Source organism: Palaemon carinicauda, chromosome 9 (genome assembly GCF_036898095.1).
Source record: "Palaemon carinicauda isolate YSFRI2023 chromosome 9, ASM3689809v2, whole genome shotgun sequence".
In the NCBI taxonomy this organism is placed as follows: domain Eukaryota; kingdom Metazoa; phylum Arthropoda; class Malacostraca; order Decapoda; family Palaemonidae; genus Palaemon; species Palaemon carinicauda.
The window spans coordinates 151,660,719-151,679,634 of record NC_090733.1 but is presented as its reverse complement, the minus strand read 5'-3'; the positions used below and the strand labels follow the sequence as shown (position 1 = coordinate 151,679,634).

General features: G+C 44.2%; 1 protein-coding gene and 1 long non-coding RNA gene across 2 annotated transcripts in view; one reads left to right on the top strand and one right to left on the bottom strand.

The window, feature by feature from the left end:
- Positions 1 to 18,916, top strand: part of LOC137647288 (uncharacterized) — an 84,891-nt gene that overhangs the window by 65,803 nt on the left and 172 nt on the right. Inside the window, exons 25-26 of the mRNA XM_068380680.1 lie at positions 17,477 to 17,663; positions 18,614 to 18,916. The exon at positions 18,614 to 18,916 is cut by the window's right edge and continues 172 nt beyond it. Coding sequence (XP_068236781.1) covers positions 17,477 to 17,663; positions 18,614 to 18,876 — 450 coding nt within the window. The 3' untranslated portion in view covers positions 18,877 to 18,916. The remainder of the gene's footprint in view (positions 1 to 17,476; positions 17,664 to 18,613) is intronic.
- Positions 16,370 to 18,916, bottom strand: part of LOC137647290 (uncharacterized) — a 15,872-nt gene continuing 13,325 nt past the window's right edge. Inside the window, exon 5 of the long non-coding RNA XR_011045570.1 lies at positions 16,370 to 17,130. This is a non-coding gene — a long non-coding RNA (uncharacterized lncRNA). The remainder of the gene's footprint in view (positions 17,131 to 18,916) is intronic.

The following is an 18,916-nucleotide window of genomic DNA, read 5'->3' as shown; positions in this document are numbered from 1 at the left end:
TTTTGGCTAGAAAACCAAGTTGTAGAGAACATGTAGCCGTTTCAGATGAGAATCCGATGTTCTTGCTGAAGGCATGAATCTCACTGACTCTTTTAGCTGTGGCTAAGCATACCAGGAAAAGTGTCTTTAAGGTGAGATCTTTCAGGGAGGCTGATTGTAGCGGTTCGAACCTGTATGACATAAGGAATCTTAGTACCACGTCTAAATTCCAACCAGGTGTAACCAAACGACGCTTCTTCGTGGTCTCAAAAGACTTAAGGAGGTCCTGTAGATCTTTATTGTTGGAAAGATCTAAGCCTCTGTGACGGAAGACTGATGTCAACATGCTTCTGTAACCCTTGATAGTGGGAGCTGAAAGAGATCGTTCTTTCCTCAGATATAAGAGGAAGTCAGCTATTTGAGTTACAGAGGTACTGGTCGAGGATACGGATACTGACTTGCACCAGTTTCGGAAGATTTCCCACTTCGATTGGTAGACTCTAAGGGTGGATGTTCTCCTTGCTCTAGCAATCGCTCTGGCTGCCTCCTTCGAAAAGCCTCTAGCTCTTGAGAGTCTTTCGATAGTCTGAAGGCAGTCAGACGAAGAGCGTGGAGGCCTTGGTGTACCTTCTTTACGTGTGGCTGACGTAGAAGGTCCACCCTTAGGGGAAGTGTTCTGGGAACGTCTACTAGCCATCGAAGTACCTCGGTGAACCATTCTCTCGCGGGCCAGAGGGAAGCAACTAGCGTCAACCTTGTCCCTTCGTGAGAGGCGAACTTCTGCAGTACCTTGTTGACAATCTTGAACGGAGGGAATGCATATAGATCTAGATGTGACCAATCTAGGAGAAAGGCATCTATATGAACTGCTGCTGGGTCCGGGATTGGTGAGCAAAATATTGGGAGCCTCTTGGTCATCGAGGTTGCGAAGAGATCTATGGTTGGCTGGCCCCAGGTGGCCCAAAGTCTCTTGCATACATCCTTGTGGAGGGTCCATTCTGTTGGAATTATTTGTCCCTTCCGACTGAGACAATCTGCCATGACATTCAAGTTGCCTTGGATGAACCTCGTTACTAGTGATATGTTTAGACCTTTTGACCAGGTGAGGAGGTCCCTTGCGATCTCGTACAACGTCAGAGAGTAGGTCCCTCCTTGGTTGGAGATGTACGCCAAAGCCGTGGTGTTGTCCGAGTTCACCTCCACCACTTTGCCTTGAAGGAGAGACCTGAAGCTTTTCCAGGCCAGACGTACTGCCAGTAGCTCCTTGCAGTTGAAATGCATTGTCCTTTGACTCGAGTTCCATATTCCCGAGCATTCCCGACCGTCTAATGTCGCACCCCAGCCTACGTCCGATGCGTCTGAGAAGAGAACGTGGTTGGGAGTCTGAACAGCCAGGGGAAGACCCTCTCTTAGGTTGATATTGTCCTTTCACCAAGTCAGACAAGACTTTATCTTTTCGGAAACCGGGATCGAGACCGCTTCTAGCGTCTTGTCCTTTTTCCAGTGAAAAGCTAGATGGTATAGAAGAGGACGGAGGTGTAGTCTTCCTAGTGACACAAATTGATCCACGGATGACAGCGTCCCTACCAGACTCATCCACAGCCTGACTGAGCAGCGTTCCTTCTTCAGCATCTTCTGGATGGATAGCAGGGCTGGGGGCTGATCGTCTTGTTGTTCAGCAACGTCCTCATCAGAGGGTTCCTCATCCGAAACTGATGAGGAAACGGCAACGGAGTGGGCAACGTCTGGCTCGCTGAATCCGGTTGCACTGGTGGATGCGTGACGGAGCCGGATGCAATATCATGGAACTGCTGCACAGTCTGTGAACTGTCAACAACCATGGGTGCGCGAGGAAGCACAGCGTCAACCCGAAACTGTCTAGACCGTCTGGGTTGTGCAGTCAACACCCTACCGGGTTGCTGAGGTTGACGCACTGCGTCACAACAAGTCACCTCTGCTGGTTGTTGAACGTCCTGAACGTCAACAACCACCTCCGAGCGTCGCTTAACGTCAACGTGCGGCTGGCAACCCACACTGGGTCGCATCGGTGGAGGAACCACCTCAACTGGCAGACGCGAGTAGGTTACCTCAGCGTCAACAGGGCGCACAACCGACCGGTTGGAAGGTTGTTGGCCAGAAGGTTCTTCTCCGCATTTAAGTCCTCTATCAAGGACGCAAGCTTGGACTGCATGTCTTGCAGCAAAGCCCATTTAGGGTTTACGGGAGCAGGTGTGGCAACAGACGGGGTTAGCGACTGAGGCGGAACCGTTTACCATCCCTGAAAGCCTTGTTATGCGTGACATAATAGTACAGCAAAACTTCAAAGGCTCGACAACAGCTGAGGAGTTGACCTGTAAACAACTTGGAGCGTCTCCTGGCTAGGCGCCAGGGAGAGTCTACCAGAATTGAGAAGTCTATCTGGGCAGAGGCATGAACTCCCAAGCCGAGGACTTCTCTCGTGTCATATCAGACTCTCGCTCTATAAACCAGTTTAAAAGAAGGGAAAGCAAAGGCTGTATCCCCCAAACTCCTCCTGGTGAAAAACCAGTCGCCTAGCCAACGTAACGCTCTCTAGGAGAGCGAGAGAGCACTAGCTTAAAAACAACGGCTTCGAAGTAGCTAGGCCTAGTGTAAGCTCTGACGTTTAGGCGAACGAGGAGCAGCAGTTACAAGATCCGGACGAAGATCCTTAAAAAATCATCATGATTTAATTAAAGTCCATAGGAGGCTAAGCAGCTTAAGGCTCCTCTCCATCTGACAGAGTCCTCAAGGGAATATCAGTAGGAGGGAGAACAGCAACTTCCTCATCTACAGGAACCTTGTCCGATAAAAGCTGAGTCTCTCACTGGTGCATTAGTAGCGGACCAGAACGCAACGTCATGTAACTGCTTGACAGTCTGTGAACTGTCAACAACTGAACTGTCAACCACAACAGGTGCGTGAGGACGTACAGCGTCCACTCGAGACTGCTTTGACTGCCTAGACTGAGCAGTCAAAACAACTCTAGAATGCGGAGGTTGACGCACAGCGTCAAAACAAGTCAACTCCGATTGTTAGTGAACGTCTAGAACGTCAACAGGAGTATCAGCCAGTGGCCTAACGTCCAAATGCGGCTGAAAAACCACACGAGACCGCATCGAGTGTGGTTCTAAACAACCTGACTGACGTGACTAAGCTACGCCAACGTCAACAGAAAGCACAAAGGAACGTTAAGTTGGCTAAAAGCCAGGATATCGATGAGATAAACGGCTAGACTCAACGGACTAATCGGCAGAATAGTCTTCCATAAGGGAGGCAAGCATATACTGCATGTTTTGCCATACAACCCCTTAAGGATCAACGGAAATGGTTGTGGTAATAGACGAGGGTAACGTCTGTGACCGCAACACTTTGCCTACAAAAAAAAACTTTCGAAGTCTGTGTTACGCTTTTGTTAGGCGGCGAGCAGTTATCCGATGACTGCATAGGGTCAGAGCTGTCCTAATGGCTGTAACCAGGACGCTGGACCTGTCCTGAAAGGACTGACTTTCGCTTAAGGGCTTCGAAACCTTGTGACAGGTTTCTTATGCGAAAAGCCTACGGATGGCGAGGAGAAACAACGTCTCTCTCGTCTTATGGTAGGGGAGATCTTGGTAAGAAACACCCGATACCATAGAGGGAAAACGTCTGTTCGTTGGTCAAGGCCTCTCGAACCCATAAGTCGTTTGACATTACTTCTCCCCTGGGCTTGGGAGCTTGCAAGAGGTCCCGGACTAGGTGAACGACAGGCACGAACAGACGAACCCTCGGACGCAACACTAACACTTTGCGCCTCGGACGCAACACTGTAACACTTTGCGCATATCACTTTCTCACTTCGATTTTCTGTTTTGCACTTATTTCTACCTGAAACACGCAATTCTACCCTTCATTAAAAGGTAGTAATTGCGAAATTAGTCGTATAATGCAAGCTCATAATACCAGCAAAAAACAGAAAACATATTTTAAGATAAAAAGAAAAATCAGTGGCTGGGAAAGAGACTAAACACTAGTTCATATAACTACGTTTTCAATCTCTCACCGCACATAGCCTGGAGACGAGAATAAAAACCTAAAAACGTTTTATCCTTCCTCCCCGTACAGAGACTAGGGACGAGAGTAACACGAGAAAAACGTTACCCGCTTGAACGGAACGTTATCTCTCCTCTCTCTCCCTCCGTCTCTATCTCTCTCTCTATCTCTCTTGATTTTGCACCTAAGAGAAGAGCCCAATTATATATCGTCAAAAAAACATGTTATTTGACTAAAGGAAAAAACTGAAAGGTTTTTCAAATAAAAAGTTCCTTTAAATTAGAATTTAAAACATTTAAGCTAAGAAAGAATGAACAAAACGTCAGAATAGATTTACTCTTACTGCAAAGTGAAACCGTGATACACTCTCTCTCTATCGTAACGATAGAGCGCATGTTGAACGTCCTGAACGTCAACAACTGCGTAGCATAAAAAACTAACGTTAGTTCATCTTTGAAAACAGTACGAAGACTATCAAAGAAATTCTTTCATAAAATATTACATTTAAAAAGTTTTAAATCCTTTAAAAGCTAAAGACGATATAAAGGGCTCAATGTTGATTAACTTCGGTTTCCAAGTTAGGACCGCCTACTCTCAGGAAAGGTCTATATAAACAAAGCATTAAAATTTATTTTATATGTTTATAAAAAATGGAAAGTTAATCGAAGAGGCCTAATAAAGGCGGAGAGATATAAAATATATAGAGGAAAATCTATAACGTGATAAGATAATTACTAAAAGCCTAAACACACTTCCGTCTAAGGGAAGGGTCGGCCATTTAAAAGTGAAAGAAAGTCCATATTCTCTTTGTCACCATAATTAAATCTATCCAAAACGAGTTCAAGTTTTAAGATGAAGATAAAACACCTGCATAGCGAAAGCTCAAAACTAGAATAGTGTACTTCACCAAATAGTTGTGAAAACAAATCCAGTTAGCAACAGCGAATTAGTAGGTCTTGCCGGTAGCCCGACAGAGAGAAAATTGAGTTCTTTGTTTACAATGAGTGCTGGGTATCTGAACGACAGATGGCGCTGTTGAGTACACCCCCTACCTGTGTAGGGATCGCTGGCGAATTTTTCCGTAGAGTTTTCTGTCGAGCAACAGAGTTGCAGCTATTATAATCACCGGCTAAGTTAAATATTGAAAAAGGCAAATTACTTTAAAATTGTCAATAGTTCCGGCACTAAATACAAACCCGTTCGCTCTTTATTGAAGAAGAAGTCTTATCCAACTGACTAGCTTTTGACCCAGGGTTTTACCCCCTTCATGCTCCACACATATAAAGGAGAAAACCCTGACACCTTGCTAAACCCTACGTTCAATACCACGCTTTAGTGGCCTGAGCAATCTGTGTGATTGTGTGATACTAGCCATGTGACTAGTCCAGGTAAGAATTCTCAGAAACATAGGAATATTTGAACCAACCATAAGACTTACTCAGTTCCACCTCACCAGGGGTATGGGGATGCAACAAGTATATATTTCTGTACCAAGTTACACTAGGGAAATGGTTTTACTTGCAGACAGGAGAGGTCAGCTTGCAGAGTGCTGTAGGTGCTGTTCCTCAAGAGAGGGCAAGATGAAAGAATGAAAGAGCCAGTCATTCTTGTCATTCATCCCAGACTTGATCCCAGGTAACCTCTGCCCTCCACCATCTGCTACTTGTCTATCAAGGAGCCTGGGGTGTTTAAACGCCACTTGTTGTGCAAACATCATAGGGCCAATGGAGAACGTCTCTATGTTCGTATGGGTCATGTCTTACAGCTAGTGGGCGGTGAAGGCCGTTTGACGCTTCCATACACCCGCTTGAAGGATCTGCATCACAGTAGTAGTTCTTGAATGCTGGGGAGGTACTTATTCCCCTAATGTCATGAACTCTGGGTCTTCTCATCTGAGGAGAAGGATCAGGATTCAATGCCCAGTCTATGACCTTGCGAATCCATGCAGAGATAGTGTTTATGGTGATCCTTCTCTTGACCTTCCCTGTGATGACGAAGAGTGCTGCCACTCGGGGTGAGCTTCTGCTGTTCTCTCGCTGGACTAGTAGTAGTTAATCTGAATCATCGTTTACATTACGAAGAACCCGAATCTAGGATCCGCTACTCCCGGATTTTGAGTCTTGGGGATAAACATGGGGACGAAGCCGAGCATTACCTCTCCCCATCCCCTTGAATAGATGTCGTAGGAAAGGCCATGGAGTTAGACAACTCTCTTGGATGACGCCAATGCGAGCAGGAAAACCATCTTCAGGGCCAGTGAAGATCTGATGCCTGGTATAATGGTTCGCAGCGTGCACCCTTCAGACCGAAGGACACAAACCACGTTTCATGAAGGTGGTCTAACTTCTGAGGATAAGTAGACTCGAAACTTCATATGAGGAGGGATTACTCTAATAAGGAGGTAATATTAACTCCTTTCAGTCTAAAGGCGAGGCTCAAGGTTGAGTGATAGCCCTTCACCACCTAGACAGAGCGGAGTTCTTCCTCCCGAAGGTATACAAGGAACTCCGCTACTGCTGAAATGGTGGCATTAAAGTGAAAGATACCCCTTCCATGACACCAACCACAGAAGGACAGTCCACTTAGCTTGGTAAACGGCAACTGAAGATTGCAGGAGGTATCTGGACATAATTTTTGCAACTTTTTACGAAAATCCTCTCTGCATGAGGAGATGTATATTCTCCAGGCGTGAAGACTTAGGGATTACACAGACTTGTGGAAGATGTTCATGTGTGGTTGTCAGAGTACTGCAGATAAGTGTTGTGGAGGGAGTTCTCTCGGGACTTCTGTCAGCAGCTGAAGAAGGTCCGGGAACCATTCCACATGATGCCATACTGGAGCTGCTGCTGCTGCTTTACAGGTGCAAAACCTTCATCCATGGTAAATATTAATTTGAGGGCACACATTCCTAAAGTTCTCGCATCCATGGTATCTTCTCAACTTAAGTTTGATGCCTTGATCCTCTTTGTCACTTGTTTTTTTTTTCTTCCTATTCTTTACTTGCAGAGCAGATTTATTCCCCAAGGTCTTCCCCAGTCAGCTCTGCATCATACCTACAAAACTCCAGGATGTCATCCTTAGATGAAGCCTTCGACTGTCACACACTGTGCCAAAGCCACCATCTTCATTACAGTGTTTGGATTCCTTATCGGAACTGAATCAGACTTAGTCCTTCACAGTTAGGTACCAGATATTTCAAGCAAGTACAGTATTCAACATCTGTGGCTTCAAGTCGTTAAACAATTTTTTGAAGACAGCGAACCAGCTGCAATAATGAAAACCTTCAAGTACCTCATGTCTTTGAGGGTGGAATCTTCATTCATGGCTGCTTTTTTAAGACTCTCTAGTCCTTCAGCTGTTCAGTATAAGTGAAGTGGTGCTGGGGGGAAAAACGAAGTGGTTCTGGGGGAAAAACATCACCTTTTTTGTTATGCAGTACCAGGATGGAAGTTACTCTTGACCATTATCAAGGTTAGGTAGAACCTATAGCTTTAAACCTTCCTTTTGCAGGTACCACTTTGCCTCCAGCAGGTGGACCCAACTGAGGAAAATGTAGTTAGTTGTCTACACCTTCTTCTTGTGCATCCAGTATAAGCAAGAAAGTTCTTACTGTGGCACTGGGGTGCACATGGGCTGGCATACTTCTAGATAATGACAGGCCAGATAAGGTAACCCCCTGCATATCTACTCAAGATCACAGTTTGTCTTGCAAGATAAAGGAGAAAAACAGTATTAGAATATTATTTAAAGACTGTCATAAATATTCTATAAAATTTACAAGTGTCTTAGAATATAAGTTTCAAATTAAATGTTTATCAGTTTTGGGAAAAAAGTAAATACCCTGTATCATGCAGTATGAGCAGAGAAACAAAAAAATATACAAGCAGTTAGCCTACCTGTCCTTTGCTGCAGTAAAACCGGAAGCTTTCTGTTCTTCTTGTGATGAACTTCAGCTAAGGCCTACTAAAAAGAAATACAAAAATTCAGATCAATGTTATAGTACATGCATTACATAAGGGTATACTGTCTAACATACCAGCTAAATCCATATTCCATACTTGCTCTTAGTTGTACCCCTTCTCCTCAATGATAATTCAAGTTCCGCAGGAAAACTTATCGCTGGCTTGTATTCAACACAGCCTGACTACCAAGTCATCTTGAGGTTCTGTAATGATAAACGCTGCTTGAACTTCTCAAATCAGCCTTTGCTAACTCGTAAAAGTGTATGTGGTATAGATATGGAGTCTTGATTGATGCTAGGCTGCCTCAGGTGTAAAATGGTGAAACAGACTTTGCCTTCTCCTGGATAGATGATATTGGAGTTCATGGTTGCTCCTTTGCAGGGCTGGTTCACACAAACAAGGAATTTTCCATTTAGACCATGCCCTTGTCCCTCACAATAATCACTACACAATGACTTTTAGTCATACTTTTCTCCTTGTACCATGCTCCTCAGGCTGGAACACAAGACATTGTATTATAAGGCATAGGCTGCACTCAACAGGCTGCATTAGTGGGTTGTCGAGGAGTAGGAGAGCCTTTACCTAAACTGAAGGAAAACCTATCTCCTCGATTTTGTAAGGGATAACCTTGCAGCAGAAATTGTGAAAATTTACCTGTATCAATGACACTGTTGCCATTTCCCTTATAACTACTGTAGGCTAACATCTGTGTGTACCCAAGACATTTGCAAAGCTCATAGCAAACAAGCTACTGTACTGTAGCTTACCAAGCTTTCAACTCAGTAACTTTTAACCTACTCGCCAGCCAAAGTAATAATTTGGAAAAAAAAAAGGTGGCAAAACATCTCGTTTCATCAGCATTACATATTTATGATCCAATAAGCAATTGCTTACTGACCAAGTCATAGAAAGCCTACTGAAACTCATCGATATCTTCCTCGGATATGTCCAATGCTCTGTCAGGACCCTTGACATTTCTTAGATTTATACTGAAGTGTTAAGTATGAAGTGGGACTAACTTTGTCATGTTTAGTAACCTTACAAAATTTTTAAGAACATCATTAGTTCAGGTCCACTAAATATTACGCCTTCCTAACACACTTAAGGATCACATCAACACGACTGTCTTTGCATGCTATTTTTTCTTTTTGTAAATCAGGAGTGGTAGACACTAAGACCAGGATAATGCCATAGAGACAGACTATATGCAAGTTATTATCAATACCTAAGCCCTCTTTCTATACAAGGTAGGACCATGATATGTCAGACAATGGTTGCTGAAAACAGCTGTTAAGACCTATAAATTCTTCAAAACACCCATCCATAGCTTACAAGGATGGTGTGATTGCAGACTAGTTGGGAAGTACCTTTTGTTCCATGCTTCCAGCCTGTAAACAGGGAAATATTAACAGATAAAGTACTGCAGTTACATTAAAGTCTTTATAGTGTACATTTTTGGAATGGGTTTTATTTACACAATTAACAACAAATGCTCATTATCCCATGTATCAAAAATAGATTTTTAAACATTAAACTTACCCGCTGGTTATATAAGGAATGACTAAAGTCCCTGGACGCCCGGCAGAAATATTCAAAATCTCACGGCTATCGCAGATATGCCAGGTGTATACTAGCGCCCTTGCGGTAGACAGGCCGAACTAATCCAACCTCTTCAGATCTTCTCTGCCGCCATACTGGCTAGAACGTTGGAAATTCTCTCGCAAATTACTGTACTTTGATTTGGACGGTTTATTTGGTGATGCACTCTGTTTGTTTTGGGCTTTCGCATAAGTGATTTCTCTTTCATATTTTCTTGAAATCTTTATTGTTTTGGGTTTATTTAGTTAATTTTGACCCTTGTTATTTTTTGGGATCTCTCGTAACTTTTCAATATGGCCGACCCCTCCCCTGTATATAGGAAGTGTATTAAAGGTTGTCGTACTAGACTTCCTAAGGGTTCTGTTGATCCACATACTGTGTGTTAAATGTAGGGGTAAATCATGTACTTTTTGGGATCGGTGTGAAGAATGTTCTTCGTTAACCGAAAATGAGTTGGTAGCTTATGAGCGATATACTCAGAAATTAGAGAGACAGGATTAGATGTAGTTCTTCCCGTTCTGTGGATTTACCTGTATCTGATGTCATTTATCCTATTCCTTCCTCCGTAGTGGTAGATCAAGAGCCGAAAGAGCCTATGATGAAGGATATGTTGTCTGCTATTCAAGCTCTCGGTGTGAGAGTGGAATCTATAGCTGCGGACAAAAAGCAAATTATGTCTGATATTAATTTCCTTAAAAGTTGTCGCACGGGTGTGTCTGAGCGATCCTTTCGTTCACCTAGCCTGAGATCTCTTTCAAGCTCCCGGACCCAGGGGAGAAGTTATGTCGAACGGTGAAAGGGAACGAGAGGCTTCATCAATCGCACAGACGTCCCCTCGAGCGTTCCTGCTGTCGTATCTCAGGTCGCTCACCTTCACCGTAGGAAAGGTGAGGTTAGTGCTTTATCTCCCTCTTCGGATGAAGGGTCATGTGATGAGATGTGGCGGCAAGCCTCTAGACAGCTTAAGAGAAAAGCGCAGTCAGTGGAACAGCGGCGCGTTTCCTCTCCGCAACAGTCAGGCTGTAGTAATTGGGATACACCGGAACGTTTTCGGTCCCTTGAAGAGTGTTCGCCTGTGAAGCGCTCTGACGTGGGTTCCGATATAGATAAAGATTTGACTCTGTCAGATGCAGAACTAATTCCTGGTTCGGGTGTTAAGGTTCGTGCTCCGCCGCTTCCATCGGACTGGTGCTCATCACCCGAAAGCTGGAAGCGGTTCGGTAACGATGAGGAAGGCGAATTCGCTTTGGAAGAGGCAGCGCAAATATCGCCTCAAGGTGATCCCAAGTGGTTTATGTTGTTGGGCATGAAACAGCAGCTCTCGTCGCTTGTGCAGTCTTATCGGCCTGCTGTTGACAGTGCAGCTGGGCGTCAGTCTTCCGTTGTAGACCCATTGTCGCACAGGCGGCCTGTTGTCTCTGGTACTGACGTGTTATCGCACAGGCGGTCTCCCAGTCGCAGTGTTCAACAGCGGGTTGAGGTGGATGCATATCGTCAGAGCTCTGCTTCGCAACATCTATCAATTGCGCATACTGCCAATTGTCAGTCTTCCAAACGTGACGACGCTCGCCAGGGAACGGAGCGGGCGCGAGACGGAGCGTCAGCGCCAGCGGCAAGCAGACACTAAGCGTCAGCGTGACGACACACAGCAGTTAACCCATGACGCCGCGGAGCGTCAGCGTCAGGCAGATGCTAAGCGTCAGCGTGACGACACACGCCAGTCAACCCATGACGTGGCGGAGCGTCAGCGTGAGTGGGGCGCAGACGTGGCGCGCCATGGCGCGGCGGAGCGTCTGCGTCAGCCAAATTCTACCCATGGCACCATTCGTCAAACTACCAGTGACTGTTCTAGGCAGTCAATCCATGACTCCTCACGCCAGCCAATCCATGACTCTACACGGCAGTCGACTATTTTCGCAGCGCATTAGGTTGATGTTGTTTCACAAACCGATCGTGATAGCAAACGCAAGGCTAGCGATTGTCAGCCTGATGGGAATATTGAACAGCGCAAGCGCGCCCATGTCAGCACCAACGTGCCTGCACAGGAACGTCACCTTTCTGATCAAGGCACAACTCCAGTGGCTGAATTGTCGGAGGAAGATCTGGATGAGGTTTTCTCTCGGGGAACAATTGGATGACGTTTCAGAGGGAGAAGAGGATAAGCCACCCCAACATTCGGTGGACCTTAAGAAACTAATGCTGGTCTTCACGGAGTTATTTCCAGACCATTTTACCACTGTTGCCCCGCGATCTCCTCCTTCTGAATTTACCCTCGGTAAAGCAGCTAGGACATAGCTTTTCACAAAAATGGTTCTCTCCTGCTCCTCTAAGAGAGCATTGAAATTAATGGGAGTGTGGATGGACTCAAAGAAAGCTCTTGACAAGACACGTTTCGCTTTTCCACCAGCCAAACTAGCTTCCAAATCGAGCGTTTGGAATGAAACAGGGGAAGTCTTAGGTTTGGGAGTTCCTGCGTCTGCTCAGGGAGACTTCTCGAGCCTAGTGGACTCTTCTCGGCGTCTAGCCATGAGGAAGACTAAAGTGTGGTGGTCAATGTCGGAGTTTGACCATCTCTTGAAAGGTTTGTTCAGGGCTTTTGAGGAGTTTAATTTTCTGGACTGGGCAGTGGGAGTCTTGGGTCGAAAAGTAACGGAGATGAAGGGCACTGACACTACTAACCTTATCCAGCTTATGTCTTGTATGGACAAGGCAGTTAGAGATGGTTCTAACAAATTGGCTGCCCTGTTCACTGCAGGGGTCGTGAAAAAGAGGGCAACTTTGTGTTCCTTCCTCTCTGTGGGAGTCACTCCATGTCAGAGATCGGAGTTACTTTTTGCTCCTATGTCTTCTGCTCTATTCCCGCAGGATTTAGTGAGGGAGGTGGCTGCAGCATTGACCCAGAACGCTACTCATGATTTGGTTGCCAAAACAGCTAGGAAAGTGTTGCCTACATCTTTCTCTTCCCCTAGAGCAAAGGAAAGGACGTCATATTCCCAGACTATTCAGCCCTTTCAGTGGTAAGCCTGCCGGGAGAGGTAACTTCAAACCCAATCCTAGGAAGTCTAAGAAAAGAGGAGCTAAGTCCAGTCGAGGCAGGGTCTGACTGTCATCACCTTCAAGCAGCGGTGGGAGCCAGGCTAAGTTACTTCTGGCAAGCCTGGGAGGTAAGGGGAGCGGACCCTTGGTCTGTTCATGTTCTAAAGGAAGGATACAAAATCCCATTCTTATCAAAGCCTCTTTTAGCCACAGATCCTGTGGATCTCTCGCCCAAATACAGGGAAGGACCAAAGAGGCAGGCCATGCAGCTTCAGATGTCTCTCTTGCTAGAAAAAAAGACCTATAGAGAGGGTGCGGGACTTGGAATCGCCAGGGTTTTACACAGTTTGTTCCTGGTTCCCAAGAGTTCAGGGGAATGGAGACCGGTTCTGGATGTAAGTGCCCTCAACAACTACGTCCAGAATTCGAAGTTCACCATGGAAACTTAGAAAACTGTGCTGGCAGCAGTAAGGAAAGGCACCTGGATGGTATCGTTGGACCCCCAGGACGTTTATTTTCATGTCCCAATACATCCAAGCTGCAGACGTTACCCGAGGTTCGTGTACGGGAAGGAGGTCTTCCAGTTCCGAGCCTTATGTTTCGGTCTCTGCACAGCCCCTCTGATATTCACGATGATCATGCTGAATGTGGCGAGCATGCTGCACTCAAGAGGCATCAGGGGGTCCCTATACTTGGACGATTGGCTCATAAGAGCTCCTTCAGCCGATCGCTGTTTGAAGGATCTTCAGATGACTTTGGATTTGGCAAAAGAGTTGGGACTTCTAGTAAGTTCAAAGAAGTCACAGATGACTCCATCCCAGAAGATTCTTTATTTGGGGATGGAGATTCAGTGTTAGGTTTTTCAGGCTTTTCCATCGCCTGCAAGGATTCAGTCAGCGCTCCTAAGGCTTTGTGCCTTTATGAGGAAGGAAGTCAGTTCGGTGAGAGAGTGAATGAGCCTTCTGGAGACCTTCTCATCTCTGGAAAAGTTTGTTTCTCTGGGGAGGCTGCACCTACGTCCCCTTCAATTTCATCTCAATGCGCATTGGAAGAAGGGAGACAGTTTCGACAGGGAAAGTATTCCCATTACAAGTACAATCAGAACACACCTTCAATGGTGGAACAACATTCACAGATTCAAGGAGGGCCTCTCGGAGCAGAAGAGCCCAGACCTCTTGTTGTTTTCCGACGCCTCAAACTCGGGGTGGGGAGCAACCTTAGGGAAAAGAGAAATCTCAGGTCTGTGGACAAAAGAGCAAGAGATTCTTCATATCAATCAAAAGGAACTTTTAGCTGTGCACTTAGCCCTCAAGGGATTCGAGAATCTGGTCCTAGGCAAGGTGGTTCAGATCAATGCGGACAGCACCACGGCCCTAGCCTATATAGCAAAGCAGGGGGGGACCCACTCGAAGTCTCTTTATGAGTTGGCGAGATCTCTTCTCGTATGGGCGAAGGAAAGGAGGATTATTTTATCGACACAATTCATTCAGGGGGTCAAGAACGTGAGTGCGGACAGACTCAGCAGGAGGGACCAAGTTCTCCCCACAGAGTGGACGTTACATCTAGAAGTTTGCAGGAAGCTGTGGCGGTTATGGGGTCGTCCCTTCATAGATCTGTTTTCAACCTCCAAGACGAAAAGGCTGGAGACTTACTGCTCCCCAGTTCCGGATCTCGAGGCTGGTCACATAGACGCGTTCCTGTTGGACTGGTTGCACATGGATGTGTACGCGTTCCCACCCTTCAAGATCCTGTACAAGGTGGTGCAGAAATTCGTATCTCACAAGGAGACCAGAATGACCCTAGTTGCTCCTTTCTGGCCGTCAAGAAGTTGGTTCACAAAGGTACTGGAATGGATGGTGGACGTGCCGAGAAGCCTTCCGTTAAGACCAGATCTTCTCAGACAACCCCACTGGGCAAGAAACCATCTAAACCTCCAAGCTCTACGTCTGACTGCCTTCAGACTATTGAAAAACTTGCAAGATCTAGAGGATTTTTGAAGGAGGCAGCCAAGGCTATTGCAAGGAGGACTTCTACCATCAGAGTGGATCAGTCCAAGTGGGAGGTATTCAGAGAATGGTGTAGGGCTAACTCTGTTTCTCCTTCTAGTACCTCTATAACACAGATTGCCGATTTCTTCTTAGATCTCAGAACTAAGCATAAGTTTTCTGTCTCGACTATTAAGGGGTACAGAAGTATGCTGGCAACTGTTTTCAGGCATAGAGATTTGGATCTCTCCAACAATAAGGACCTACAAGATCTTCTAGGTCCTTTGAAACTTCTAAGAGGTCATCAAGATTCACCAGCTTGGAATTTGGATGTAGTTCTTATATTTCTCATGAGTGACAGTTTCGAGCCGTTGCACTCAGCCTCTTTTAAAGATTTAACTTTGAAGACCCTTTTCTTGGCGAGCTTAGCGACAGCTAAAAGTGTCAGTGAGGTCCATGCTTTGAGCAAGAACATCGGTTTCAGAGATGGGAAAGCCATATGTTCCTTGCAGCTGGGTTTTCTGGCCAAGAATGAGGGTCCTTCACATCCATGGCCGAAGTCTTTTGAGATTGCTAATCTCTATGATGTAGTGGGCGATGAGATGGAAAAGGTGCTTTGTCGTGTTAGGGCACTAAGGGTCTATTTGGACAGAACAAAGAGTTTGAGAGGCAGCTCAGAGGCTCTGGTGTGCAGTTAAGAAGCCCTCGCAGCCTATGTTGAAGAACTCTCTATCCTTTTTCATAAGGCTCTTGATTAGAGAAGCTCATGCCCAGTGTGGTGAGGCAGAGCTTAGACTGCTTAAGGTGAAAACACACGAAGTAAGAGCAGTAGCTACTTCGGTAGCTTTTAAACAAAATCGTTCTCTGCAAAGCATAATGAATATAACTTTTTGGGGAAGTAAATCTGTATTCGCATCCCATTACTTGAAACGTGTCCAGACCCTTTATGAGGACTGCTACACTTTGGGCCCATTCGTTGCGGCGAATGCGGTAGTAGGTGAAGGATCTACCACTACGCTCCCCTAATTCCTAGTACCCTTTTCTATCTCTTGGAACTTGTTTGGTTTTTATGGTTGTATGTGGAGATTGGTCGTCAGTCTTCCGCAATCTGTTGATTTGGTCAGGTGGTCATGTTGTTCCTTGAGAGCGCCCGGAACAAGAGTATTAGTAGAGGTCCTGTCAAGTTATAGGTTATGGCACCGTTTGACAGCTCCTAGAGATCATCAGCCCACTGGGTGGACCGCTGGATCTTCTAAGGATAGCAGACGGAATGAGGCAGAGAACCATTGCAGTCTGCTTCCTTATCAGGTACGAACCTCTTAAGTTTGTTATGTGTAACTCTTAAGTGAATTTTCAATACGTTGCTGTCTCTGACCCACCGCGAAGGGTGTCAATCAGCCATTCTTATATAACCAGCGGGTAAGTTTCATGTTAAAAATTATATTTTCATAATGAAATAAATTTTTGAACATACTTACCCGCTGGTTATATAAGTTATAATCCCACCCTCCTCCCCTCTAGAGACCCAAGGGGCAAGGAAGATCTGAAGTGGTTGGATTAGTTCGGCCTGTCTACCGCAAGGGCGCTAGTATACACCTGGCATATCTGCGATAGCCGCAAGATTTTGAATATTTCTGCCAGGCGTCTAGGGACTTTAGCCATTCTAATATAACCAGCGGGTAAGTATGTTCAAAAATTTATTTCATTAGGAAAATATAATTTTAAATATGTGAAGCACCCCAATGACCATAAATCAAAGGCACTGCAGAAATACTAAACCAAATTTTTTGGTATTTTTAGCTAAAATATTCTACAGTACTATGTTTATGCTTTGTATATGTAGGTTACCCATAAGACTATTTACTGATGAATATAGTAATAAAGCTTGTATATCAGATACCAGAATACAAGATGAAGTATGCATCCATATCATCCAACTCAAGAGTAATAATTCTTGATTAAATGAATCATCTCAACCCTAGTGCTAACCAAATTTCAAATAGAAAATAATGAAAGGGTACTTAACTGATTAGGCTTAAAGAGTATTTTGGTGTTGACTGCAGCTTCTCCTTTGACTGGAAAATACCATTTAGGGTAATCTTGGTGGCCATTGCCAAACCATTTCCTTCTTGCTCAACAGAAGACTGTACCATGAACACATACACAGGCACCAAAAACTTTTATCCTTGCAAAGCATATGTTTACACCACAAATGCTAAAGCATGCCTAATGTTGCACTTAGGCGATAGTGAGCTTCACCCATGGGCTTGAGAATGACAGTATGTTAATCTCCCATATTCTAACTTTCACCACAGTCTAAGTAAATACTTCCCTAAAAGCTCGGAACATTTCCTTATCAAATAAGTCAATCGACATATACATTTTCATTGAGCATACTCACAGTGTTTGCCAGAGTACTGTACTTTGCCTGGCTGAGCAGTTTTGTGCTCCAAATAATAATTTAGTACACGATCCTCTCTCAGTGCTGATATTGTCCACTGTCAAAAGTGGCCAGTTACCTGCGAATGTAGGTAAGGGATGTGAAAGTAGATAAGGGATTATTATATTTGTTAGATATCACATTTCGTCTGTTAAGAATAATTTTGTTATGCAAGTGTAAGTTAAATTAACATAACTTTCTTGCCTTTTCCCGACATGAAAGATTGTTTAAAATCAAAGTAATGATGATTTGGCCCAGAATATTCAAATAAAAAAAATGCACATACAAACATGTTAAACAACTTCACTGTACTATAAATTCCTCCTAGACTATGCCCACACTACATATATACATATTTGTGGATGTGTATTATGTAAGTTTTTTTTGCACCATCAATTTATAATTTCATGCTTTTGATTTTCTAGGGACCAAGTTTCCAAGAGTGCCACCGAGTAGTGCCTCCAGATCCTTACATAGACGCATGTATAACGGAAGTCTGCGGGTGTCAGGAAGATAAAGGTTCCAGTTGTTTATGCAACTCTCTTCATCTCTACTCTACTCTGTGTGTCCGATCTGGGATAATCTTAAACTGGAGGACATCCTATTTATGTGGTAAGTTGCCTGGTTGACTATTATAACAGGGGTAATTGGTAGATTATTGTTGTTTTATGATATCATCATTACCATTATCAAACTTATTACAGTTGTTATTATTAAAATTATTATCAAACTTGATTATATTCATCATCATCATCATCATCATCCACGGTACAACTCTAGTTGGAAAAGCAGGATGCTATAAGCCCAAGGTCTCCAATAGGGAAAAATAGCCCAGGTGAGGAAAGTTAATCAATAAGATATAGAAGTAATGAACAATTAAAATTAAGTAATATAAGAACAGTACTATTAAAATAATTCTTTCATATATAAACTATAAAAAGAGGCTTATGTCTGTCTGTTCAACATTAAAACATTTTCTGCAAATTTGAACTTCTCAAGTTCTACAGATTTAACAACCCTATTAGGATGATCATTCCACAACTTGGTCACATCTGGAATAAAACTACTAGAATACCGAATAGCATTGAACCTCATGATGGAGAAGGCCTGACCATTAGAATTAATTGCATACCTAGTATTAGTACAGGATGGTACTGTCCGGGAAGATTTAAATGTCAGATTAGGATGTACTTGGTAATAATAATAATAATAATAATAATAATAATAATAATAATAATAATAATAATAATAATAACAATAACAATAATAATAATATTTGCTAAGCTACAACCCTAGTTAGAAAAGCAGGATGCTCTAAGAAATTAGTGCTTTCCCGAGTAACAGTTGTTCAGTTTCTGTTCAGAGTATGTGTAATAGTTATTTAGAATAATTACTTCAAGTTTCAGCTAGAGAAAGAGTTAATAGTTATCGAAATGTTTCGCATTTAATAACAAAGGACTATTATTTTGATTTCAGGTAGCACAAATTTTGAATGTATACCCTCTCTTTAGCTTCGTCATGAATATTTAAATTATCCTTAAATTTTATTTTTCTCTCAACAGAGCCAACATGTCCCCAGGGTATGGTGTGGTCCGAATGTGTCCCAGCCTGTGGACCTCCACTCTGTGGTCCTCCAACTGTTTCGAAGACAGTGAAACACGAATCCTTCGCTTCTTTCCTCTCAGGGATATCTTCACATCCAGTTTCCCCAGTCGATAATAAGCCTGTTCAGAAATGCCCAGGGCCTTGTGTGCCCGGGTGTACGTGCCCTCAAGGATACGCTCTACTGAATGCCGAGTGCGTTCCTGTGATTGAATGCTCGTAAAGGTGGGGGGGGGGGTGTAGAAGTGGAGATTGACTGGAGA